We start from the raw sequence: 25,727 nt of genomic DNA on the forward strand, positions 1-25,727 counted from the left end.
GTAAAAATACATATTTTGTGGTTGAACATTTTTTTTTCTCCTTAAAAAAAAAAGCGTTTTCATTGCATTCCAACTTTTGAATTACTAAATTCTTTTTGTCAAATTTGTTTTATTGGGATTTTTTTCTAGTAATAGGTTTTTCCCTTGGTAAAATAAATCCCTTATATAAAAAAAAAGAAGTTTTTTTGTATATTTGAATTTCTTGTATGATTTTTAAAAAATAAAATATTAATGTTACAAAAATAACTTTTGAAAATTCTGGCTTTTCTCACATAAAAAAATGCTTCCTTTTTTTTTTAAATCAAAACATTTTTATTGAACTGAAATATCCGTTTCTTTTCTTTCGCATATATATTTTTTAAATGTCCATTAAAAAAAATTGCAACTTAATTCGTCTTTGTTTTCTTCCAATTTGACAGCAAGAATCATTTATTGATCAAAAAAATAAATTCACCAAAGTGGCCAAAATAGAAGAATAAAGGCAGCAATATAAACATTAAACTTAACATTTATGCAAAAACAATGGTCAGCAAACGTGCATTTATGATGTGCAGAGTACAGAATGCGTTTAACAAAACAGCACGGTAAATGTGCGAAAAAATCAAAATAGCACCAAAAAAAAACAAAAAGACTCGGATGATCCAATTTAAAAAAACACATGGCCCTCAAGGAAAAAAAAAAAGAAAAGTTTTTTAAAATTAAAAATGTGTAAACTTGTAAACAAAGTCATTTTTAAATTATGATTCACTCGCTGACGATAAAAAGAACAAATAAAATATTTACATTTGGTTTTGCGTGCAGTTCACACAAAAGGCACATTTCAAGAGGTCAGTCAGTAGCAATAAAAACATGGTCGGCTTGGCGTTTAACGCCCCGCCCTATGTCACTGTGAAACTGCCGTTTGATTGGCCAAGGCAAAGTTCTGCTGCAGTAGCATCAGGGAACGCCGCAGCTGTGAAGACAGAAAAGTTACATTTCATTATCTAACTATATAGAAAAGACCAAGTTTATACATACATACAGTATAATTAAATGACAAAGTTTAGCTACCTGCTCCAAAAGGTTGATGGAGTCCTGCAGTACAGTTCTGAGCAGCTGCGCCTCCTCTCTGCTCCTGAACGGTAGACCGTGCCTGGAAGTGTACTCGGATGTCATAACATGTATTTAAAATAAATAAATAAAAATTAATACATTTATTAAAAAAAAAAAAAGTACAATCAATTGCGGCGGAAGATCAAAACAAACCTGGCCTCTGTTGTCTCCCTCAACCGATGCTTTGTCGTCAGGTACATGCGGTGGGCCATGTCCTCCATGGCCCATAACTTGACGAACAAGCCCACATTTAGTACCGTCAGGATCAGCAGACTGAAACGGAAAAAGAGCCGACTTACACCATGCTTCTCCGTCCGTGACTCGGAAGCAGGGCTGGGTGACGATTTGGAGCCACTTTCAACCGATGCCACTCTCCGAAACACTATCACGTCGAAGCCGAGAGGTAAGCAGAGCTGTAGTCTGAGTATTTGTGTAGAGTGATGTGGAAACTTCACATATATTGGAACACTATAAGAAGAGTTTTAACAACAAAGTCGATTTTGGATTGTGCTGTTGTGGTTGGTGTGTTTGTGTGCAACACGTCCCGACTTGCTGCAGCAATTAAAAAAAAAAGAGGAAACGCAATACAGGAAGAATTGCAATCAGTGCCGAGCGTGTTTGTCTTACATCAGACTCATTGTAGCCACCAAGGCCCAGATGATCCAAGATCTGTATGGGCTGCTCATCTCTGCCAGGCCTCAACGACAAGAACAAAAAGACGATAGGTTGAAAGATAATTACAAACCGTGTCTGACAAAAAAAAAACGCCAGTGGCGGTCTTTCAGGGAAATGAGCGACATGAACGTGTTCAATCATAACAACAACAACAACAACAACGTGAGCGATTGCATTTTGCGCACTCATCAATACTGCAGGGTGAACAGTTAAACATGGGAAATCACAATTGTACCGATCGGGGGTTTTAATTTTGTACCCCATTCCAGACAAATTAACTCATTCACTGCTATAGACGTCAAAAATTCATTTGAACTATTTCTATTAGTTTCACTTTTGTTAACAAGAGTACGAAAACCTACATTTTTTTAAATTGTACATTTAGAACAGATATAAAAATTGTGATTAATCGCGAGTTAACTAGTTAAGTCATGCGATTAATTACAAAAAAAAAAATTAATTGCCTGATGCCCCAAATTTTTAATAATCTTTTCTTCTTCTTTTTTTAATTAGGGGAAAAAAAAAAATATATATATATATATATATATTGTAATTATTCACATGACTTTACTAATTAACTCACGATTAATCAAACATTTTATATCTGTTCTAAATGTACAATACATTTTTTTCCTAGGTTTTCATACTCTTGAGTGGAGAAAAAACTAATAGAAATAGTTCAAATGAATTTTTGACGTCTATAGCCGTCAATGGCAGGGAATGAGTTAAAAGCACAATATTTCCTTGAATGGTGGCCATTTTGCTGATCTGGTAAGGTAAGCAAAGCTGCATTGTTTTGTCGAATATACAGATTAGCTTTTTATTAGCGACACACGCGGATTGCCAGTTGAGGTTGTTGTCACGGTAAAGAGCATTTTTGTCCAATTTGTGATCGAACAATAGAAAGAAGTTTAAGTGCACTTGTCCGGCGTTCCATTGACATTTTCTACTACACAATATCAATCATGATGCTGTGACAATGATGTCATACCCATGTTGCCGTCTCCGTGTTCGTCAGGCGCTTGGCCCAAATGCTTTTTGGGCTTCATGTGCTCCGGCATCGTCCGACTGTAAGTCCGCCGCCTCCGCCGCAACGCGCCGGCCTCCGCCGCTCCCGGGTTGATCTCAGCCTCCTCCTCCAAAAGTTCTGCCTCTGGATACGAACGCACATCAGCAGTTGATTTGAAGTTGTTGAGAGTGTTAAAATGCGAAAGACGTATTCGAAAAAGGTCACATTTCCGATTTGATTCCCTTTTTGTGGATATTTTTAGAACCAATTATACCATCAATTATTAAATATTACCAAATGTGCAGGTATATTTTTTAACCATTTGGAGTCGCCATCATCACATTCTACACTGTAATATATGTGACTTTGATTGTGTGTGGCTTTAAAAAGGGAATGAGTGTAATTCTTATAAATTATAAAATTAAAAAATTAAAATTATACATTTTTATAAATGTACAAAATAGGCTTTAAAAGTACTTTGTAAAGTAAGAAAATATATTAAATCAAATGTATAAAAAAAAATGTGAAAGGGAAATTTACAATTTGGACTAAAAATAAGGAAACAAATAGAACCAATCAAATAAATTAAAAATCCCTTGTAAAACATTCATGATAAATAGCAAAAAAAAAAAAAACATATGTAAATGAGTAAAAAGTATGGAATAGACATTAAATGTGATTTTTCTGTTTAATCATCAAACAAACTAAAATTAATGAAGTAGATCCACTTATTTAACTGCAAAGGAAATTCCCTCCCTTCCTGACAAAACAAAAAATACAAACTCGCTATTCTTTATTTTCTTCAGGCTGCTTTTGAACTAGTATAAATATGTGGTAGTCACGGTTTCGTAATTAGCTGTTCAAATGGCACATAAAACGTAAAAAATTAATAAAAAAATTAAAAAATAAAAATAAAATAATAAACATAATGCAGACTTTACTCACCTAGTTGTCTGAAATAATCTTCAATGCCGCTCCAGGAATTCTTAGTGATGAAGGACTTGACCAGGCCCCATGGGTGCTTTTTGTACTTGACATCCGTATACACCCTAACGGCACAAAAAAAACACACCCGGCTGTTAAAATGTCTTACAATAACGAGCGCGCACATTTGGAGGCCTGATCTCAAAAAGTATTACTTGAGTCGACACTTGCGCTTGGTGTGGCTTTTGATGTAGTAGCGATTCTGCGTGTAGAAGTAGTCGTGGTAGGGCACATCGTGCGTGTACACCTCCGAGTCCACCAGGTAATACTGACCGTCGCGAGACTCTTTGTACAGCGTCTGACAAGGGGACGGAATTTCTTAGTTGTGCAAGCCAGAAAAAAAAAACATATTTGTGACTTTTAGGTACATATATATTTTTATTAAATAATAATATGATTGAGACAGATTTAAAAAAAAAAATATATATATATATATATATATATATATATATATATATATATATATATATATATATATATATATATATTTTTTTTTTTTTTAATAATAATATGATTGAGACAGATTAAAAAAATTTATATATATATATATATATATATATATATTTATTTTTATTTATTTATTTTTAAATAATATGGTTGAGACAGATTAAAAATAATAATATATACACATTTTTTTTTAAATAATATGATTGAGAGATTAAAAAAAATATATATTTTTTTAATTTTAAAAATAATATGATTGAGAGATTAAAAAAAAATATATATATATATATATATATATATATATATATATATATATATATATATATATATCATCTTAAATCACGCACCCTCTAACGCACCTGTTTTTCTGTTGCCGTGGAGAATTTGCCAATCAGAGGGTTCGAAATGGTAATGGTGTAATTCAGACTCCTCTTCATATCCCCGTTGGTGTCTTTTTGCCACGGCGCAAAGCTGGTATCTGGAAAAATGACAGCGATTTTTGCCGGGCGGGAGCGCCAACGTCGGTCGGCGGCGTGCGGCGGGGAGGAACACGCACTGGTTATCTTGCGCACGCTCATGAAGCGGCGGATGAAGGCGGACTCGGTGAAGAGCAGGTCGAACATTCGGCTGGCGCTCATGTGGAAGACCTTGTTGAGGTACAGGCGACCCTGCTCCTTCGGCAGGCCGCTTCGCTCAACTGGGGGGGGAGGGGCAGGACGTTATTTGACCACAAAATAGAAACACCGTGATGCCGCATTGACAGATTTAAGTCTTTTTCTACCGTAAACACTGAGCATGCAACAGCCAATTGGCAGACACCCACGTCACTCACCAAGTCAATTAACATTGTTGCATTGATTGGGTTTTTTTGGGGGCTTAAAATTGGTGAAATAGAACGTTTGTTTTACCAATCGAGCTCATTAACTCATTCACTGCCATTGACGGCTATAGACGTCAAAAATTAATTTGAACTATTTCTATTAGTTTCACATTTTTTCCCCACTTTTGTTAACAAGAGTATGAAAACCTAGATTTTTTTTATTTTGCACTTATAACAGATATAAAATTTGTGATTAATCGATTAATTACAATTTTAAAAATGTTATCGTCTGATGCTCCTAATTTTTAATAATTTGAATAATTTTTAATTAGGGGCATAGGCATTTTTTTTTTTTTATTGTTATTAATCACATGACTTCAATAGTAAACTCACGATTAATCACACATTTTATATCTGTTCGAAATGTACAATAAAAAAAACTCTAGTTTTTTTATACTCTTGTTAACAAAAGTGAAACTAATAGAAATAGTTCCAATGAATTGTTGACGTCTATAGCCGTCAATGGCAGCGAATGAGTTAATAAATGTATTTACTATAAATAAGAAAAAGAAAATACTTCCCAACAAATGACCTGCTCATCTGTTCATTCCATTCCTGCTGTAAGAATACAAGTAAGCTCCTCGCTCCTCGTTTGCACCTTCCTCACCTTCTTCCACGCTGTCCGATCCGCTCTCCTGCGTCGCGCCGTCCTCGTCCGGGGGAAGTGGTAAAGATTTGGCGGAGGATTCCAATTCCAAGCGGTGCAGAGACGGAACGGGACTGCGGCGCGGGGACACGGAGATGCGGCGCTCCTCCTGTTCGACAACGCTGCAAAATGTTAGCGGAGAGAATTATTTGTGCGGAGATTATCGCCGTGGCGCCCGTCTACCTCCAGGGCAGACTTCTGCGAACTGGTGGTGGAGAAAAACTCGTCATTTTCCAAGGATGGCAGCTCGGGTGCGAGAAGGTGAACGGAGGACGTCCTCTCCAACTTTGTAAAGCAGCAATCGTCGGCCCCGTGTCTTGCAGGCAGGCAGACGGGCATTAAGAATCACAAATAACTCAAAACAAAGGCAGGCAACAAGTTTCGAACCCTAACCTCAGAACTGCGAGACAGAATTGCAAACCACTAGGCCCACCGTGCTGCAGTTTGAGGGCAGCTAGTCCGAATTTTTTATTTGTCCTGCTTTTAAATTGTTGACATTTCAGTTCTGTAACTTTTTTCCACATTTTATTTGCTTTTTTTTTTTTTTTGGGGGGGGGGGGGGGGCAAATTTCAATGGGGAGAAAAAAAAACAGTGTTAACTCCATGAAGTCGTTTAAATGTTGATTTGCTGCGGTTTCGGTTCATTGGACAACATTGAGGTAATTATTGGACAAAAGCAGGAACAGATTTGAAAGAGACAATTATTTATTCATGCGTAGATTTTTCAAAAACAAATGGCTTCTGTAGGTGCTACTATTTTGGCTAGCAAATGCATTCAAAGTGGAGACTTTTATTTATTCTACTGGATGGCTAACTTATGGTTGCATGCTATAAATGGCAATATAAAAGTACCACGATACCTCGCTGTAAAAAATGACATCAAATTTTTAGGTACTTTTGCGCAGTTGGATTATAATTTTAAAAAAAGAAAAGAAAAAAAAGCGTGCTTGTTTCACAGGGTTTAGAGCCACTCCTAATATGTAATAATTAAATATGTCCAGTATTTGTATGTGGAAAGAATAGAAGCCGGAAAAGCACAATGCAGTACACTGTAGCATACTTTATTCAGCCTCTGTTCCAAACCAAATTTGTACATTTGAACTGAATTTGTAAGTCGGAATGCTCCGTTGTCATCTGCTTGCATTTTTATTTGTACAAAGCTTGTAGAGAAACAAGACATGCGCTTACCTGCTGTGCATGCTTAAGTCTGCAGGAAACTGTGCGCTCTCCATCGCCTCATGGCTCAAACCCAGCTCATTTCCATATTGCTGCCTGACTATCTGCCAAATTTCGGTGTTGGCCAGCGGCTGGAAATATTTTTAAAAAATTACACATTTGGAAGCACAATGGCATCGTGTAAATAAATGTCTGTCAGCATACGTTTTATTTCTCAGCTTCAAAGATTGTTTAAAGACATTTGGAGCGCTAATGCTGGAGTTTCAACATGTATGCGTGGTCGGAAACGCAACAGCGTCAACTCGCAAATGTCCGTCGGTAGTATCTGAACTTTAACGCAACACGACGCTCGCGCGCTGTTCTCCCTGCATTTACGATAAAAATAAAAAATAATAATGTAGTTGTTAAAAGGCTTACTTGCTGGAGGTCATTTCCCCCACGTCCGGATGCTTTACTCGACAGGCGGTCAAAGTGTGAGGTGAAGTTAAAAAACAAACACTTGCCCTTACTTCCCGGAAGTGAAGACGCACCACCCACTTCATTTGCTTAAATTCACCCCCCCCCCCCCCCAAAAAAAAAAAAAGCCGGAAAGCTTGTTCCGCGACGACAATAACTTTTTTAATAACAATTATTTTTATTTTAAAAGTATCGCTTCAGGAGTCCCCCGAGTGTTTGTGTCACATGCAAATTACGCCGCCAATCCCCCCCTCCCTTTTGCGGAAACACCTGAGGTCAATGAACTTTACATGGGGGTGTTTTTGTGCCTCCCAATCCCCACTGACAAGTCTAACAGTGACACACACACACACAAGCCGGCTAACCGGCTACTCCAGCATATGACGACATAAACGGTCAACTATGCAATGGCAGAATGAACACATTTAAATTGTATGTGAGGTCACTTCATTAGGCACAGCACATTTTATTTTATTTTCATGAACCGAGCATGTAAATTAACCGTTGCATGTTATTCCAATACTTTTCTAACAAGAACCTAAAATGCACTTTTTTTTATCTCACGGCAATTCATTGGAACAAAAAAAAAAAAAAAAATCAAATCAATCTGAAGAAATGAAGCAAGCATCTTGGCAGAAGGCTAACAACAACATACTTTAGTCACTACGAGCTAAAAGTTGTTTTCATACCTGCCTCCTTTGCTCGTTCCACCTCCTCTACAAAATGTGCTTTGACCTTCCCCCCCCCCCATGTTTACGATAAGTGTAACTTACACTTCCCATCATTCCCCAACACTGCATCTCTTCTACAGTGGCCAACTCAAGAGGGCAGCATAAATTCCCCATATGTATCCTAGATTTGTACGCAAGCCAAAATGCACCACAGTCCGTCACTCGCCCGCGCCAAAGCAGTTGTAATGTCATCATTACAGTAAATATTTATATGCAATGTAACACAATGGCAGGACATAAACATTAAAGCTGTAAATGAGGATGCCTTCTTTGTCACGCAACCACATCATTGTAGTATACGTCACAAACTATAAGGACCCCCTTATGACCCCTTGTGTGTTAAATCTTTCATGTAACTTGCATTTTTTTTCCCTCCCGCTGCTGCACGCAATAACACCGATAACCTTAAAACCAGCACGACTCCAGCTGGAGCTTTCTCATTTGGACTTTGGGCCGATAAGATAAGTGCTGATGGTTATATCGGTCGGGGTAAAGTCATATCGCAATCTATGGATTTTAGCTAGGAGGGGAAAAAACTTTGATTATTATGAGTGTGTCATGACAACTAGGAATAACAGTTCCTTTTTAAAATATATTTAATGGTCGGTGCTGGATTTCCCTTTCCTTTCTTTGATCCTTCCTCGGGTCTCCTGTCAACCTTGCCATTGGCAAAAGCAGACAGCACAAAATGGCTGACGTAAACACGAGTGCTGGTCATGCAAAATCATCATTGTAACAGTGGATACAAAAGTTTAAAGATAAATAAATAAATAAGCATATGCTAACATTAGCTTAGCTTGTTGTACTACACTCCACAGTCGCCGCTTAGCTGCAGGAGCAGTTAAGTTGCTGCTTTCAGTCAGTCGCCCGTTCTTTTCAATTACGGCCGTTTCCCACCAGTACAAAAAAAAAAACAAAACAAAAAAAAAAATTTAAAAAAAAAAAGCAGATAGCAGTGCAGAGGAAAAGCAGCAAGTGAGAACTGACAACACAACTTCCTTGGTGGAGGTAAAAAAATAATAATAATAATAATTTACCTTGTCGACGAGCGTGTGCTGCCACAGGTGGAAAATCGCGTTGAAACTTTTCTCTCTCGCTGAGAAGGAAGTGAAGAAGAGCTGCGTGTGCGTGAGAGAGAGAGAGGAAAGGAAAGGGTGTGTGTGAAAAACGAAACACAAATCGCGCGCCAGATACATTTGTGTCGTCGCTCTCTGTAATGATTGCGATCGAGATAGTCGCACCTTCTCCTTCTGGGTGCAGATCTGGATGGCGTTTGGTATTAGTCGGGCATATTTCTCCCGGCTCATTTCGATGATGTCTTTGAGGGCCAGGCTAATCTACAGATCGGTGAGGGGGCACATTAAAAAGGGCAAAGGTGAGAAAAAATAAATAAATCAAAAAATCTTACTATTATGCCGTTTTTTGTTTGTCAAGTTCAGTCACATTTTGTTCAGTGCAAAAGCAGGTGGGGGAGCGATTCTTAATTCACTCACTTCACCTTTAATGACGCAAGCGCGTGAAAATATCACGTCGCATTCTACCCTACCCGTCCGATTACCTTCGTGCTATAGAAGAGGCTGTAGAAACACAGGAAATTGTTCGTGAGGTAGAGGCGTCCGTGCAGGAGGATGTCTCGCTGGAGAGCACACTGGTAATCTGAGGAAGAAAAACGGAATGAAATTAAATTCTACAATAATTTGATTTCTTATTTTAATTCATTTTGCTGTATTTCTGCTGATGCTAAGCTTCTTCTTTTTTTTTTTTTCAAGAAAAAAAATGTGAAAATAATTGCTAATTCCTATTAAACCTGTATCCTACTGAGCGGCGAACGTTAGCCATGCTAATGAATTTTGGTTTCAAGGTTCTGAAACGTTCTAATGATCCTCTAACCAGTTTTAAAGTTTTTTTCTTGTATGTAATTAATCATGTCTATTTTTAAACGTACTAAACTCGCAAGGCACTTTTTTTCTGAAAAATAATCACTAGAAGGCTCAGAATCAGAAAGGTTGCTAAATATAGCAACCACATCACTATGTTGGAAACACCTGTTAACGTAACTCAATACTGCCATTGGCAGACACCCACGTCACTCACCAAGTCAATTAACATTGTTGCATTGATTGGTTTTTTTTGGGGCTTAAAATTGGTGAAATAGAACGTTTGTTTTACCAATCGAGCTCATTAACTCATTCACTGCCATTGACAGCTATAGACGTCAAAAATTAATTTGAACTATTTCTATTAGTTTAACATTTTTTTCCACTTTTGTTAACAAGAGTACTAAAACCTAGATTTTTTTTAAATACATATATAAAATGTGTGATTAATCGTGAGTCAACTATTGAAGTCATGCGATTGTTTACAATTAAAAAAAATTTATCACCTGATGCGATTTAAAGATTATTAAAAATTTGTGGCGTCAGGCAATACATTTTTTAATTCGTAATTAATCGCATGACTTCACTAGTTAACTCACAATTAATCACAAATTTTAAATCTGTTCTAAATGCACAATAAACAAATATAGGTTTTCATACTCTTGTTAACAAAAGTCGAAAAAAATGTTAAACTAATAGAAATAGTTCAAATGAATTTTTGACGTCTATAGCCGTCAATGGCAGTGAATGAGTTAAAAAAATGAAATAAAATTTTTATATCTGTTCTAAATGTACAATAAAAAAATTGAAGGATGCGCTTTGAACTATAGAAACCGCAAACATTTTAAACAAACATTTTTTCTTTTCAATCAAACTATCACCCATGTTTACCCGGTGTAAGCATAAGTGATAGGCCTTAAACTTGGACTTAAAGGAAAAACCCGCCTTGAAATTTAATATCATACACAATTTGGGACCTGGAAGACACATCAGCATACAGTACAACACTGAACTTCATTTCACTCAATTGTGTTACGTAAGAGGACTCGCACGCTAGCCACACGCTAGCTAGCTGCTTGTCACTCGTGAACCGTAGAAATGGAGCGTTTCCTATTTATGTTCACATTATAGTACATACAGCAGTTAATTTGAGTTAATAAAATGTTACATTTAGCAACGGGGAATTCCTTGGCTAACATGTCGAACAAGTAGTTAGCACACAATTGTGGGTTGCTAACTTGTTAGCTTTGATTCTCAGTGTCAAGTTTGCATTAGCTAGTGTGGGTTTTTAGGTACTCCAGCTTCCTCTTAACATTCCAAAAACGCAAATTTCATTTAGGATTCTAAATTTGTACACATGTTGCCCATGCAGCTTATGAAGACTGGCGCTGTAAAAAATAAAAAAATAATGGATGTTTGAGAAATGCCTTGGTGACACTCACCAAGCAGGAGTCTGTCTGAGCTGGCCACGTCTTTAAACAGCCTCCGGAACTCATCACACCTCTGTTTGTAGGTGGTCACGGGGCGTTGAAATGCACCGATACAGTTTGTCTGGTTGTCTGAGCTCTGAAAGACAAAACAAAAGACGTATTTTGCATTCTTTACCAATTTTAATAAAGCTCCCAGGTGTCTTAATTGTCTGTGACATACTTTTCTCATAAGACTTTTTTTCTCCACTTTCTTCTCTTCTTTTTGTCTCATTCATACGAGTCAAAGCTCACCCCTCTACTGCGGGGCCAATGCCGAGTATGCCTTTCATTGCCATGACAACTCGTCAAGCCCTGTTGTGTATTTAAAATAAGGCTTTGCCTTACAAAAGTCCACTTAGCTTAATGCTAACTTGCAACGCAAAGCGGCATTGACATGCTAACAGTTAGCATCGATAGTCGCAGTTATACAAGCAACGGAGATTTATTAAAGAATAATATTGTAGAGACCTCCTTTTCTATATCACAAAAATCTACAAACATTTTTTTTTTCACGCTTGATCACACGCCGCCCTGGAGGCTTAACAAAAATAATTTAAAAGTCAAGTTATCTACCCTGACCCCCCCTCCCTTTATTTATTTTTTATTTTTTTTCAAATATATCATTACCTCCCATCCTTCCTCAGAAGAACCCTCGCCCTCTATCAGCGATGTGGTCTCGTCCGTGTTGTCCTCTCCCACGCCAGACGAGTTAGATGGCTGGTCCATCTGATCTGGCTCACTGTGCACGAATAAAAAAACAAAAACTTTTTGGGCTTGTGTGATCCTATTAGTTGTATGAGCTTTTTGTTTTGACACGGTGGAGAACTCCGCTGGTGTTTTGGAGCGGAGGACTTGGACACACTTCTGTCTAATGAGCTCTAAAGTGAATGTCATCAAACATTTTGCAGGGCCCTGAGGGAACTCATTAGAACTGCAGCCCAACTGGTTTGACTGCATGGAAAAAACACGCGGTACACACACGTGCACACTCACTCAGTCTCAAGAAACCTTTACACTTTCAACCAGTTTGCATTTTGGGCAAATGTGGGCGTTGCCCCAGCAGATCCACCCGATTGCACTGTCGTAAGGTGACCATGAGTGGCCTGTAATATTATGTTTTTTTGCCCCATGAACTCTGCCTAGCAACAAGTGATGGAGATGAGCGAAACTCGAAGGAAATTGACCACCCCCGACTCTCTTAAAAAAAACAACTTTATACTGTATTCATTGTACATGTAACTGGATGCCACTAGAGGGCGGAAAAGGTCTATTTTTGTATCAGTTAAGCTATTTAATTCATGACGCCAACAGATGGTGCCAAAGCAATATTAAGCAATCTTTAATACTTTGTGGTTACGCCTATTACTGGATTTAAAAAAACAAAAACAAACAAAAAAAAACATATTGTTATTCCCTAAAAAATCGATGCCGAAACATGAATAAACAGAGATTCACTATACAATGGGTCCTTTACGACAGTCATGTGGTCGTGATGCACACCAAATTGCCGTTATTTCCTGCTTATATCGCTTGAACATATTGAGCTTAAAAAAAAGAAAAGAAAAGAAAGAAAAGATGTATTTATTTATTTTTGCAGTTTAGTACGTTTTGGTACGCCTGCGCCGCCATTTTTTTATTTTATTTATAGGTACTTGGTATTTGACTATTGTTTTTTTCCAGCGTGGAATGACCTTTATCAGTAAAAGACGAAAGTTATCACTCCACGTGGATCTAAAAACTCCCACAAAACTGCGTGGGTGGTGCAGTTAAAAACACCGTGACGACTGTGACAATAACTGACAAATATTCAACATACCCGACTCGGAGTGGACCCAGGATGGCGTGAAGAGATGAACACTCCCAGCTTAAAATTGCCTTACTTGCGGGAAAGCTTAACGCTCTGGGTGTTTCTTAAAATGTTTTGTTTAGTCAGCAGGTGTATCTCATACCTTTTAAGTGTGTTGTCGACTTACTAAATGCTCATTGGATTGGAGAAATGTGGAGGAATCCATTTTGAACAGGTGGGGGTGTTCAAATCTGTCGGCCGTGGGCAACACCAAATCCCGGCGAGCATGTCATCAGGTCCATGTGGCAATTTTAAACACTACTAAAACCTACAAATGCTCATTATGTACAACAACACAACTCTTTTATTATTACATCCATTTTTTAGCATTTAAGAGCATTAGCATTAGCATTCATCCCCTACAAAGTATTTATTTATAGCCCCCATTTTAAAACTATGTGTGACATGCAGATAGACCAGTCCGACACCAGTTTTTTGTTTTGTTTTCAAAACCGCACGTTTAATCGCTAGGGTGCCGGTCGGACTCGTACAGACATCCACGCGGCAAAAAAAAGTACACAACACAACCACGCACGCACGCGCACAAGCGTAAAACAAAACAACAAAGCGACATCAAAAACGCTGCAATAAATAGACTGATCTCAATGATATTATTCTGTTCATAATTCTTCTGTACAGAGATGATAGTGCGCGACTTACGCGCAATGGGGGGAAAAAAAACAGCAACCACACACTCACGTACGCACAGATGATGATGTAAACAAAAAGGGACACACGATAAATTCAAGATCATGCTGACGATCCAGAGTGTGAATCACTAATACAGTACACATCCTTTTTCTCTTTGACCTCCATATGAAATTGCACACACAAGATGGAAGCACAAAAGGTGGAATGTGATGGATTGGAGACCAAAAAAAACAACAACAACAACAAAAAAAAAAGGGACGTCTATTCTTCCAGAGTGCGGAAGGCGTTCTGCATGTCTTCAAGCAGCTGCGCGTACTCGCCCTTAATCTTGGCCTCGCCGTCCTTCACCGGGTCCTGCATTGACGTAATGGAAAGCTTGTGGTGAATCCAAAAAAAAAAAAAAAAAAAAAAAAAAAAAAAAAGCTCCATGTTTTTAATAAAAGAAAAAAAAAATACAAACCTTAAACTTCATGGAGCTGATCCTGTAGAGGATTTCTCCCAGGTGCTCCCGGATCATGGACCAGGTGATCTTGTTGTCGCTCTGCGCCGTGGTCTCCACCGCGTGGCGCGCCATGTCGTAGAAGGCGATCATGTTGGACAGGATGCCCACCGTCTTGTAGAAGGGACAGAATCTGTGGGATGACACGTGCCGTCAGTCAATTGTCTTGGTAGACGCTGCTGTTTTGGCTAGCAATAGAGTTCAACTGGGCTCTGCAGTAAACATCTACGAGCTGAGACAATTCAAATTTATTAACATTAATATTTGGTTGCTGGAAGGCTGTCTAATATTCCGTGATATTAATTGATTCAAATTCTATTTTAATTTATTTGTAATGCGCATAGCTGCACACACAGATATCAGCGTCTACTGCCACGCTAAAAGGCTCTGCATAACCTAAAATCATCTTTCAGTTCAAGTCTCCACATTTTCATTTATCAGAAAGACTGTATGCTGCTGTTTTGGTTAGCAACAGATTTCAAACTGGCTTGTGATGCTGCTATTATTTTCTGGTGAGTACTGTTGGGTGATTCATGGGATTATTATTATTTTTATTGGGGGGGGGGTCAATTTTATTTATTTTTTATGATTATTATTATTATAATTTTAGCGGCTTCTGTAGTCTGCGGAAAACCAGAAAAAAACTACAAGGAGTGCTGCATAGTATATGCAAGACTTTGTTGACATTTTCAGTGCTCATTTAGAAACCATACCTTTTATTCATGTTATGTTTGGTGACATTTTTGTTGTTACATATTAATCCTAAAGGGAGTATTTTTTTTGTCAATTTATTGACATTAAATTCTAAAATGTTTTATTAAAATGCATTGTGGGTTTTTAAAAACGCGACTTCAAGTTTTAAAAGATGTCATTGTCAGTGAGTTTTCTTTTTGCTGAAAGAGAGAAAAAAAAAAAGATTAAAATTGAAAAGCGAATTTTTGGTCAAAAAAAAAAAGGATCTGCCTTTATATTAACTCATTCACTGCCATAAATCTATTTTTTTTTAAAAGATTATTAAAAATTAGGGACAACAGGCGATTAACATTTTTAATTGTAATTAATCGCATGACTTCACTAGTTAACTCACAATTAATTTTATTTCTGTTCTAAATGTACAATAAAAAAATTCGAGGTTTTCATACTCTTTTTAACAAAAGTGGGAAAAAAATGTTAAACTAATAGAAATAGTTGAAATAATTTTTTGACGTTTATAGCCGTCAATGGCAGTGAATGAATTAAAAAAGAACATTTTTTTTTTATTTCTGTTCTAAATGTACAATAAAAAAATTCGAGGTTTTCATGCTCTTTTTAACAAAAGTGGGAAAAAAATGTTAAACTAATAGAAATAGTTGAAATTAATTTTTGACGTTTATAGCCATCAATGGCAGTGAATGAATTAAAAAAGAACTTTTTTTTTTATATATCTGTTCTAAATGAACAATAAAAAAATTTGAGGTTTTCAAACTCTTTTTAACAAAAGTGGAAAAAATGTTAAATAGAAACAGTTAAAAAAAATTTTTTTTACGTTTATAGCCGTCAATGGCAGTGAATGAATTAAAGAAGATTTTTTTTTTTAGATCTGTTCTAAATGAACAATAAAAAAAATTGAGGTTTTCAAACTCTTTTTAACAAAAGTGGAAAAAAATGTTAAACTACTAGAAATTGTTGAAATTAATTTTTCACGTTTATAGCCGTCAATGGCAGTGAACGAATTAAAGAAGAAAATATTTTTTTTATATCTGTTCGAAATGAACAATAAAAAAATTTGAGGTTTTCAAACTCTTTTTAACAAAAATGGAAAAAAATGTTTAACTACTAGAAATAGTTGAAATTAATTTTTGACGTTTATAGCCGTCAATGGCAGTGAACGAATTAAAGAAGAAAATTTTTTTTTTATATCTGTTCGAAATGAACAATAAAAAAATTCGAGGTTTTCAAACTCTTTTTAACAAAAGTGGAAAAAAATGTTAAACTAATAGAAACAGTTAAAATTATTTTTTTTTACGTTTATAGCCGTCAATGGCAGTGAACGAATTAAAGAAGAAAATATTTTTTTTTACATCTGTTCGAAATGAACAATAAAAAAAATTCGAGGTTTTCAAACTCTTTTTAACAAAAGTGGAAAAAATGTTAAACTAATAGAAACAGTTAAAATTATTATTTTTTTACGTTTATAGCCGTCAATGGCTGTGAATGAATTAAAAAAGAAAAAAGCCCATCCCTACTGTTGAGAGTGGGTAAAAAAAAAATTAAAAAAAATAATAACGAAACTGACCTGTCGTAAGGCGTGTAGCCATTCTGCTGCAGGAAGTCGTCTTTAATCAGCTTGGCCACTTCCAGAGTGATCTTGTCCGTTTCCGCCAGTGACGCCTGCCGCAGCCAAGTCATCAGGTGAGCGCTTCTCTTTTTATTATTTTATTTATTTTTTATTATTATTATTAATGACCTTCCCGACGAGCTGCACGATCTCGGCCAGGTCTTCCTCCTCCTGCAGGATCTCCTTCGCCTTGGTGCGCAGCGGCACGAACTCGGCAAAGTGCTTGTCGTAGTACTCATCCAGGGCGCGGGTGTACTTGCTGTAGCTGATGAGCCAGTTGACCGAGGGGAAGTGTTTCCTCTGGGCCAGCTTCTTGTCCAGACCCCAGAACACCTGACGCGGCGACATACGTCATCAACTAAGATGGAGTTGAGGGCGTCGGCGGCGGTTTGTTACCTGAACGATGCCAAGCGTGGCTGAAGTCACGGGATCGGAGAAGTCACCACCAGGGGGCGAGACACTAAAACAAAACACATTTTTAAAGGGGATATATCAGAAAAATGTAAAAAAAAAATTCTCTCCATCTTTACTCACGCTCCAACGATGCTGACGCTGCCCTCCCTCTCGGGGTTGCCCAGACACTTCACCCTTCCAGCACGCTCGTAGAAGGACGCCAGACGGGCGCCCAGGTAGGCCGGGTAGCCGCTGTCTGTAGACACGACACACGGCTTCCTTTCACATACTTCACAACTTTGATGCACTGGCTCCACCTTGAGGCCGTTTTGTGTATTGTTAAATTATACTTTTGAGGGGAACTCTTGTTTTGCCATTCAAATCCTACTACGTACAAACACAATGAATTGGGAATTTTTTTTTTAAATAAACGAGAATCTCAGAATGGGAAATGTTAATAATATTTATATTTGATTTGATACCAAATATAGAATCTACACATGTTACTACTGTCAGACAAATAAATATTTAAATGTAGATGCTTAACAAAGATGTATAGTATGATATTTTTTATAACAGATACAGTATAATAAATATATCAATTAATGTAAAAATATATATATAAATAAAATAAATAATTAGATGCTATTTTGACAACTATATTACTTTTTGTCCGATTAAAAAATAAAAATCAGGATTTTTTTTTTCTTTGACTTGATGTCATTCTCAAAAATTTTTATTGCAATGGCAATTTTCTTTCTTACGTTTTATAATAAATGATGTAGCTATATACAGTTTATAGAATGCATTGGCCATTTAAAATATTTATAGATAATCATTTTTTTATTTATTTTTTTAATTAAATTGGCTACTGCCTTGAAATCAGATTTTTTTTTCTTAATATAAAATACGTATTTTGGATACAAAAAAACAATATTGCATCTTTTTAAAATAATGTTTTCTAAGGTAAAAAATTTAATGTAAAAAATGAGTACTCTAAACCAATTGAATGGCAACATTAAGAAAAAAATACCTGCACTAATTGTTTGTTAGTTTTAAATAAGAGTACCTTTCATTTATTTATAAGTATAAATAAAACTTTTATTTTTATTCTCCTTTTTTCCCCACCAAGGAGTCTCCTCACTTACCAGCAGGCATCTCAGCCAGACGTCCCGAAATCTCCCTGAGAGCTTCGGCCCAGCGAGAGGTGGAGTCGGCCATCATGCTGACGTTGTAGCCCATGTCTCGGAAGTACTCGGACAGTGTGATTCCTGCCCAAAAAAAGCGAAACAAAACAAATATATGAAGCAAGCGTGACGTTTTGTGAGGGTTTGCGGAGTTTACCCGTGTAGATGGAGGCTTCTCGGGCAGCTACGGGCATGTTGGAGGTGTTGGCCACCAGCGTGGTTCTCTTCATGATGCTTTCGGTCTTGCCGCCCACCTCCATGGTCAGCTGTGCGGGGAACGCAAACAGGCGTCAGTGCTAAATACTCGCACTGCAATTATTTGCTTTTTTTTTTTCCAATTCTGCCTAGCAACAAATGTGCCACAGCAATCGAATATTTGCCGAATCGAGTAATGAGGACAACCGCTATAGAAAACGGATGGAAATATTGATTACTAGTAGCTAAGTGAGTTTCCCACCTCGGGGAAGTCTCGCAGCACTTCCGACATCTCGTTCCCGCGCTCCCCGCAGCCGACGTAGACGATGACGTCGCTGTTGGAGTACTTGGACAGCGACTGGGAGATGACGGTCTTCCCGCAGCCGAACGCGCCGGGGATGGCCGTGGTTCCTCCCTGCACGCACCTGCGATACGAAACGAGATGTTCGGAGATCCGGAGGCGGAGGATGGCTCGAGTGAGGAAATGTTCAAAAGGTCTGACGGGAAAAGGGCGTCCAGGACTCTCTGTCCGGTCAGCAGCGGGTGATTGGCGGGAAGCTTCTCCGTGACGGGCCGGATTTGTCTGACGGGCCACACCTGGACCATGGTGAACTTCTCCTTCACACCTTCGAACTCCAGCTCCATCACCACGTCCTGATGGGGTATTTGGGGGGAAAAAAAAGCACGTCACTGATGCCTTATTATAACACCTGGGAGTAATCGTGTTGGTACTGACGGAGAGGTCATAGTTTCCCGGCGGGGCCACGTAGGTTACGGTGCCCCGGTTTTTGGGCGGGAGCATGATTTTGTGCTTGATGAGGGAATTCTCGTACACCATCCCGTAAATGTCTCCGCCTGTGATGTGACTGCCAACCTAACAGACAAAACAAACTCCATCGCAACCTTCATCTTTACAGATACCGCATCTGGTAATCTCTTGCCCTCATGTCTGGATTTTTGGACTTTTGATTTGACTGCCCTTTGACCCCACGTACCCGAAGACTCTTAACAGGCGAGAACTCCCACTTAAGGTCTCGGTTGAGCGATCCGATGTTGACGCCTCTCGGGATGTAGATGCTTTGCGTGAGGTCGTTGATGTCCTTCAGGGGTCGCTGGATGCCGTCAAAGATGGAGCCCATGATTCCCGGGCCCAGCTCCACGGAGAGGGGCTTCCCGGTACGCAGCACCGGATCGCCGACGGACACCCCGGCTGGGTTTGCGAGTTCAGAAAAATGCATAGACTCGTCCTCATTGTTACATACGTATTGAAAATGGACAATCGTAATCGAATGAATCAAATTGGAGTGAGGCGCGTCATACAGTTTCCAAAAAAAGGATACAGGTCTCCTCGTAGACCTGGATGGTGGCCATGTCTCCCTCCAGCCGGATGATTTCTCCCACCAGCTCGCTGTGGCCGACGCGCACCAGCTCATACATGGCCGCCCCCGCCATGGCAGTCGCCGTCACCACTAGAGTGGGGAAAAAAAACAATCCGGGTTTTAGGAGTATGGCGGATGACGTAAACAACACAATGTGGCAGTGACCTGGTCCGGACACTCCATGCACGTATCCAAACTGGCTCTCTTGGTCCTCATCTCGGATCTTCGGCAGCTTGGATGTGTCCATCTTCACTGGATTGACTATCAGAAGAAAAAAAACATCAGTCTTCTGGTGTGGTGGATTCATTAACTTCCCTTTACACCAGATGGCCACTAAAATAAATGCATGTGTCATCTCACAGCTCTCCCCCCCAAAAAAAAAAAAACAGCAACTTGAGTGCAAACAAACCGAAATAATGTAGAGATAAGGTGGCTTGTTTGACTAATTGATGACTTGCTTGATTCATTTAATACACAAATCAATGTGCACATTTTGACAAGCAGCATGTATGCCTGTGCATAAAAATCACATCATCATCATAATCCTTCATGCATTCCACATAAGGACAGTGAGCAAAAACATAATACTTGATGATCATGTGATCATGTGGCACATGATTTACTGGCCAGATAAGGAAGTGGAAAATGAACATGCACACTGTGACTGTAAATGGGGAACTTAGTTATGCCCATTTTTATATGTTTTATAGTTAATAAAAGCTATATATGCAACTGCAATTTTGTTAAAAGATGTCTCTTCAACGCCAAGACGTGTGCGCATGTGTGTGTAGGTAAATGTTGCGTGTCCAGAATGTTGCATGTACGCGTCACGATCCTGGCGTCCGGGTGTGAATTGAAAATATAATTTAAAACGAGTTAACCCGTTCAACTTGGCTAATTCGTATGATTTTGAACGTAGCTGTGACGGAGAACGAGATGTTTGGCGCATCTACTTCATTTTACGCAACCCAATGTATTTACAACAAATAACCTTCAAAATAAGCTTGTTAACGCCCTCACGCTTAAATATTATGTTAATGACATTGATCGTGTTTGCTGGTAACATTGACAAGACGTGAGCGACTCGGCCTGAGAAAAAAAACAGGAGATCCCAGCATTTTGGTGCAATGGGTTACTAGTCTTAAAACAACAAGCAATTCTGAATTAAATAGCGTACGCGTCGGTGTCTAAATGGCGTCGGGTAGTCGTAACAACATCAGTCTCACCGTGTGCTTGCGAAACGGCGCTTTTGCTGTCTTGCTTCGAGAGAAAACGATGCGCGATGTGGTGCGTGACAGTAGCAGACTGAGGTCAGCTGACTTCATTCACAGGCCGGAAGCTGCCACTGCTCGGGCCGCCATTTTGGATCCTCCCCCCGGAACTGCACGACGATAGTTACAGCAGTAAAATAATCCAAAAGGGTCACTATGGATTTTTTTTTCAACGATTACATATAATTTTTAAACGTATTACGAATAATAAAAAAATATTTTACGAGAATGTAATTTGATCATAAGGCCAAGTTACTATTCGAAAGTGGCTTGGGCAAATCGAGCGCATGATTATGTTAGGAGTTAGCTATTATAACTGACTAGTATCTATGCAATGACCTTGAGCCAAAATTGAGTCGCTTGAGAAATTATTCGGCTGTAGTGACTTAAGGTCTCATTTTAACCCCTGAAATTAATTGAATCACGCACCTTTACTGCATGAATGGTTGCTCTCGATGTCATTTTATCTAGCAGTAGAGATGGATGAATTGGTTTGTAACTTGTTATTGTTAGTTGTGCAATGCCATGCATTTAAAATGAACAAGAAACTGAAGAAATAAGAGTAGTCTAAGATTTTTTTTCCTATGATTGTGTTGTATTGCTTTGATGATCCATGGGTTTTATTCTTTCCTTTATGTTTTCTGCCTATCTTTGCCTTAATTGCTTTTCTTCAAACATGCGGTGTATCACACACTTCTGGATGAGTAATCAAGTAATAAATAATTAAGTGCTCTGTTGTATCTTGATTTTTTGGTTGGTATTCATTTTATTTGTTGTCATATTACAACAATAATACAAATGTGTGGCTTTGTCACTGCAACTTTTAATTTTTCATGAAACAATAATGCAAACATGGACTGCACTTCTTAAGCGCTGAACTTATCTAGATACTATAGAAATAATTTCACATGTTAATTAAGCCTACCAACTAACCGAATTTAATTAAGTTCCTCCCTCACCCCCGTGCTATCTAACAGAAACATAAAGTGTCGTGTACAGTACCTGTACACCCTAACAGATCAAATGCAGGGCATATCCGCTTGTTCTTAATGCCGCTAGTGCGCATGCGCGGGAGGGTCAGGGTTGACAGTCGCCTCACAATCGTGGAAAGCGGTGCGGCGGCTAAGCTAACCGTCGCAACGAGCTACATGTGGAGGGTAAAACGGGAAGGCACCCCCGACCCCAACTCTGTCAAATCTCCCCTTGTCCGCCCGCTACGACGATAAAAGTCGAGACTCGGTGAAAATTATATCCGTTTACAATGAAAGGGTGAGTGTCCGCTTCTTAAGCCGCGAAGAAGTTGTTCGCTACTGCATTTTGTCACCGGGGGAGGAGACGGCGAAGCTAGCCAGCTAGGTAGCTTAGCCTAGCCCTGCTAAGCTATTTTTAAACTTGGTACCCGAGCCGGGGGCAAAAATAAAAACAATCCCGAGATAGCCCCGTTGATGGTTCCGCCGAATTCAAGCCGTTGCGCGGAACGCTTGTTGCTGACGCTAACGAGCCGAGACTCAACTAGGAATGTGAGCCGTTTTTTTTCTTCACGTTTATTAAGACCGCCGGTAAAGTGGACGCTAGTTTTTTAAATTCAGTCATATAAAGAAAAATGCTGAAACTGAACTTGTTTGTCAACAATGTCAGGTGTGCATTTTGGGTCAAGAGAGTTCACCTCACGGCAGCACTGTGGTTAGTTCGTCTGCCGTGCATTTTTGAGGTTTAGGGTTCGAAACTCGTATGTGTGGATTTGACATAATCTTTCTACAGGTACTCTCTCCTTCAACATGTTCAAAAAATGCATTATAACTTAAATGTAAACTTTTAAAACGTCCATAGGTCTGATTGGCCAATCTAAAATGGCGCTAAGTGTAAACTTGAGTGTGATGGGTTGTTTGTTTATATGTGCCTTGTTATTGACGGTGGCGGGCAACCTTTCCAGGGTTTACCCCACCTGTCGCCCGAAACTCTGAGTACAAACGCTATAGAAAATGGATGGATGGGTTCATCTCGCTCTCCCTCACCTTTCTCATTGTCAGTGGAAGTGTGCGTGTGTGCGTGTGTGTGTGTGTGTGTGTGTGTGTGTGTGTGTGTGTGTGAGAGAGAGAGAGAGAATAGTGAGCGCTCACAGGCTGTTGTGAACACAATACGTTCAAACTAGTGCTATTGTTTGGTTAAAAAACAAACAAACACATTTTCCTGATTTTTTTAAGCAACAAAATTGCACAAACCAGTTGATAGCAAAACTACTCACTGATCATAATTGCAGATTCCTTTTCTGTAGTTGCTTGTATCTGTCCGTGGCGGTGTCATCAAAGAAAAAGCACAACACTGACTGACTGAGCTGGTCTTTTTTTTGCCTTGTGTTCAGCCCTTTGACCGTTTTGCTCTTGTTCCAGTAGCCGGATCGAGCTGGGGGACGTGACGCCCCACAACATCAAGCAGCTGAAGCGCCTCAACCAGGTCATCTTCCCCGTCAGCTACAACGACAAGTTCTACAAGGACGTGCTTGAGGTGGGCGAGCTCGCTAAGCTCGGTAAGTGACGGCACAAATAAAGCTTTTATCAACATTGATTTTCTAATAAAAGTACAGTGGAAGCGTTAACATTTGCGTATATTATGTGAGACTTCAGGACCAAAAAGATGAAGGCCACAAGTGTGTTTTGCTTTTGCATTTTTTTTTGTGACGCCACCATCGAAGGGTAGCACTGATGGTGAAAGGTGTAGGACAGAAAAACGACTAATCAAATGACTGAACTAAAGGCACCATTTTGACTCTATAATGATCATTTTTATAATTTCTCATGAGAAAATCATCAACAAATCAGGTTGACAAGCATGCTGGAAGTTGCTGCATTCAAATTGTGAGGTCCCACTATATGTACAAGTAACTATGAATAATACATAAAAGGCCTTTGGAAAACTGTTGAGTGCGAGAGGTTGATTAAATGGAGGTGGGGGTGTGCTCTTCTTTTGTTTCTTTTGTCTGGCAGCATACTTCAATGACATCGCGGTGGGGGCCGTGTGCTGCCGAGTGGACCACTCTCAGAACCAGAAGCGATTGTACATCATGACGCTGGGCTGTCTCGCGCCTTACCGGAGACTCGGCATTGGTGAGTCACACAAAATGGAGGATTTGTTATTTGATTCTTTTTTTAACCCTAACGGAGCGTGTGAGTTAAAATTGTTTGCTGTGGCCCCCCCTCGTAGGTACAAAAATGCTGAACCACGTGCTCAACATCTGCGAGAAGGATGGCACTTTTGACAACATTTACCTGTGAGTGTCATATGTTTTCCCATACGAATCCATCTGCATAATAAAAGATGCATTAAAATGAAAATAAAGTAAAACCACTCACCCTTTTGAAGATCCTTATTTTTTTTTTTTATTGCACTCATTCTGACAGTCACGTGCAGATCAGCAACGAGTCGGCCATCGACTTCTACCAAAAGTTTGGCTTTGAGATCATCGAGACCAAGAAGAACTACTACAAGAGGATAGAGCCGGCGGATGCGCACGTCCTGCAGAAGAGCCTGCGCAGCCCGAGCGCGCCGCCCAGCAGAGAGCTCCAGAAGACGGAGTAGGGCGTCGACGGTCTGACGGACAGGGCGGGGCGTCACCCGCTTTTTTTTTGGGGAAAAACCAGCACACCTTGACCTGCGGATAAAAGAACTGTGACAAACGCCCCCACCCCCACACGGACGCTTACAAAGACAAAATTGGGGAAGAAGGACAAAAAAATCTTAATTATATGGCGAAGTCTCTTTGGATTGCTTTTTGTTTTGTTTTGTTTGCCCCCCCCATGTTATTCACACAACAGTTAATTGACAGTGTCTAAAAAGTGCTTCTCCGATTGACAACCTGAGTGTGTTTGCAATGCATACTTTGTGTTTGACTTGGTTTGGATGCAGTTCTAAAAGCTAAATGGGGACAGGGGGCCGTTATCCATCATTTCTTGTTTTGAAACCGTTTAAAAGACCGCACCTGATAGTTTGTGTGGGGTGGGGGGTTTGAATGTCTTCTCCGTGGGCCACGAGGAGCAGTTAACAAGATGGCGGTGCGTTCGGAATTCATTTAAAACCCATTAGGTTGTTTTTTTTTGTTTGTTTTGGTTTTATTTTACTTTTACTTTGCAGAGGTTAAGCGTTTCAGAGGTTCTCCTGGGTTTGGAAACTAGTATTGAATGTCAATGTGTTCTTCTCCAAAGGGGAAACACAAGATCTTTTGGGATGGAGGGGCGACACGGCAGAGCTGGTCCCCCCCCCAACAAGTTCCTGCCAAGTATTGAACACCGAAGTGTTTGCTTGTGGTCTTTTGAAGCGCTTGTGCGTGCGTGCGTGTGTGTGTATGTGTGAGCGTGTTTTACCCAGAGGAAGTTCTGACTCCGAATGCATGCAAGGAGACTTGTGTCCTCTCTCTACTGTAGTATAAGCATGGTTTCTTTTCTTTGAAGAATTTTATCTTTTTCTGAAGCTCTATATTGTATGACTTTTTAACATCTAAATAAATGAATTACTATTTGCAGTAAAAATGCTGTCCGCCATCAAGATGCAAGTCC

General features: G+C 39.2%; 3 protein-coding genes across 4 annotated transcripts; 1 reads left to right on the plus strand and 2 right to left on the minus strand.

Moving 5' to 3' along the window:
- Positions 1-390: 390 nt before the first annotated feature.
- gramd1c (GRAM domain containing 1c) lies at positions 391-13,418 on the minus strand. The gene is made up of 18 exons (XM_077553850.1): positions 13,256-13,418; positions 12,067-12,178; positions 11,413-11,536; positions 9,652-9,749; positions 9,335-9,430; positions 9,131-9,211; positions 6,919-7,037; positions 5,914-6,046; positions 5,692-5,839; positions 4,761-4,901; positions 4,564-4,682; positions 3,916-4,058; positions 3,722-3,825; positions 2,759-2,920; positions 1,720-1,789; positions 1,246-1,365; positions 1,051-1,132; positions 391-952 (listed from the first exon to the last, which is right to left on the minus strand). Exons 2-18 carry the CDS (start codon positions 12,163-12,165, stop codon positions 884-886), a joined length of 1,908 nt encoding a protein of 635 aa, XP_077409976.1. The 5' UTR covers positions 12,166-12,178; positions 13,256-13,418; the 3' UTR covers positions 391-883.
- A 298-nt stretch (positions 13,419-13,716) lies between these two features.
- atp6v1ab (ATPase H+ transporting V1 subunit Ab) lies at positions 13,717-21,271 on the minus strand. The gene is made up of 15 exons (XM_077553851.1): positions 21,133-21,271; positions 20,072-20,167; positions 19,868-19,996; positions 19,523-19,737; positions 19,264-19,401; positions 19,030-19,181; positions 18,790-18,952; positions 18,490-18,598; positions 18,294-18,416; positions 17,287-17,401; positions 17,149-17,212; positions 16,882-17,085; positions 16,711-16,805; positions 14,397-14,568; positions 13,717-14,290 (listed from the first exon to the last, which is right to left on the minus strand). The coding sequence occupies exons 2-15, from the start codon at positions 20,151-20,153 to the stop codon at positions 14,198-14,200; spliced, it is 1,854 nt and encodes a 617-aa protein (XP_077409977.1). The 5' UTR covers positions 20,154-20,167; positions 21,133-21,271; the 3' UTR covers positions 13,717-14,197.
- A 964-nt stretch (positions 21,272-22,235) lies between these two features.
- Positions 22,236-25,716, plus strand: naa50 (N-alpha-acetyltransferase 50, NatE catalytic subunit). 2 transcript variants are annotated; one of them, XM_077553853.1, is made up of 5 exons: positions 22,236-22,446; positions 23,571-23,704; positions 24,162-24,281; positions 24,379-24,445; positions 24,576-25,716. In XM_077553853.1, the coding sequence occupies exons 1-5, from the start codon at positions 22,439-22,441 to the stop codon at positions 24,751-24,753; spliced, it is 507 nt and encodes a 168-aa protein (XP_077409979.1). In that variant the 5' UTR covers positions 22,236-22,438; the 3' UTR covers positions 24,754-25,716. The 2 variants fall into 2 exon arrangements, with proteins under 2 accessions (XP_077409979.1, XP_077409978.1); XM_077553852.1 differs by having other exon boundaries at positions 22,237-22,446; positions 23,568-23,704.
- Positions 25,717-25,727: the final 11 nt, after the last annotated feature.

The sequence above is a fragment of the Vanacampus margaritifer genome, chromosome 20 (genome assembly GCF_051991255.1).
Source record: "Vanacampus margaritifer isolate UIUO_Vmar chromosome 20, RoL_Vmar_1.0, whole genome shotgun sequence".
NCBI classification, from domain to species: Eukaryota; Metazoa; Chordata; class Actinopteri; order Syngnathiformes; family Syngnathidae; genus Vanacampus; species Vanacampus margaritifer.

Excerpts from the sequence above, each read along its gene's own strand:
- gramd1c (XM_077553850.1), bottom strand. The coding sequence starts at position 12,165 with ATGGACCAGCCATCTAACTCGTCTGGCGTGGGAGAGGACAACACGGAC. Across the intron at positions 11,537-12,066 it reads CTTCTGAGGAAGGATGGGAG|AGCTCAGACAACCAGACAAA; the intron begins GTAATGATATAT and ends TTTGTCTTTCAG. Across the intron at positions 6,047-6,918 it reads GACTTAAGCATGCACAGCAG|ACACGGGGCCGACGATTGCT; the intron begins GTAAGCGCATGT and ends CCTGCCTGCAAG.
- atp6v1ab (XM_077553851.1), bottom strand. The coding sequence starts at position 20,153 with ATGGACACATCCAAGCTGCCGAAGATCCGAGATGAGGACCAAGAGAGC. Across the intron at positions 19,738-19,867 it reads CCAGGTCTACGAGGAGACCT|CCGGGGTGTCCGTCGGCGAT; the intron begins GTATCCTTTTTT and ends TCGCAAACCCAG. Across the intron at positions 14,291-14,396 it reads TCAGCTCCATGAAGTTTAAG|GACCCGGTGAAGGACGGCGA; the intron begins GTTTGTATTTTT and ends ACGTCAATGCAG.
- naa50 (XM_077553852.1), top strand. Across the intron at positions 23,705-24,161 it reads GGGCGAGCTCGCTAAGCTCG|CATACTTCAATGACATCGCG; the intron begins GTAAGTGACGGC and ends TTTGTCTGGCAG. Across the intron at positions 24,446-24,575 it reads ACTTTTGACAACATTTACCT|TCACGTGCAGATCAGCAACG; the intron begins GTGAGTGTCATA and ends TCATTCTGACAG.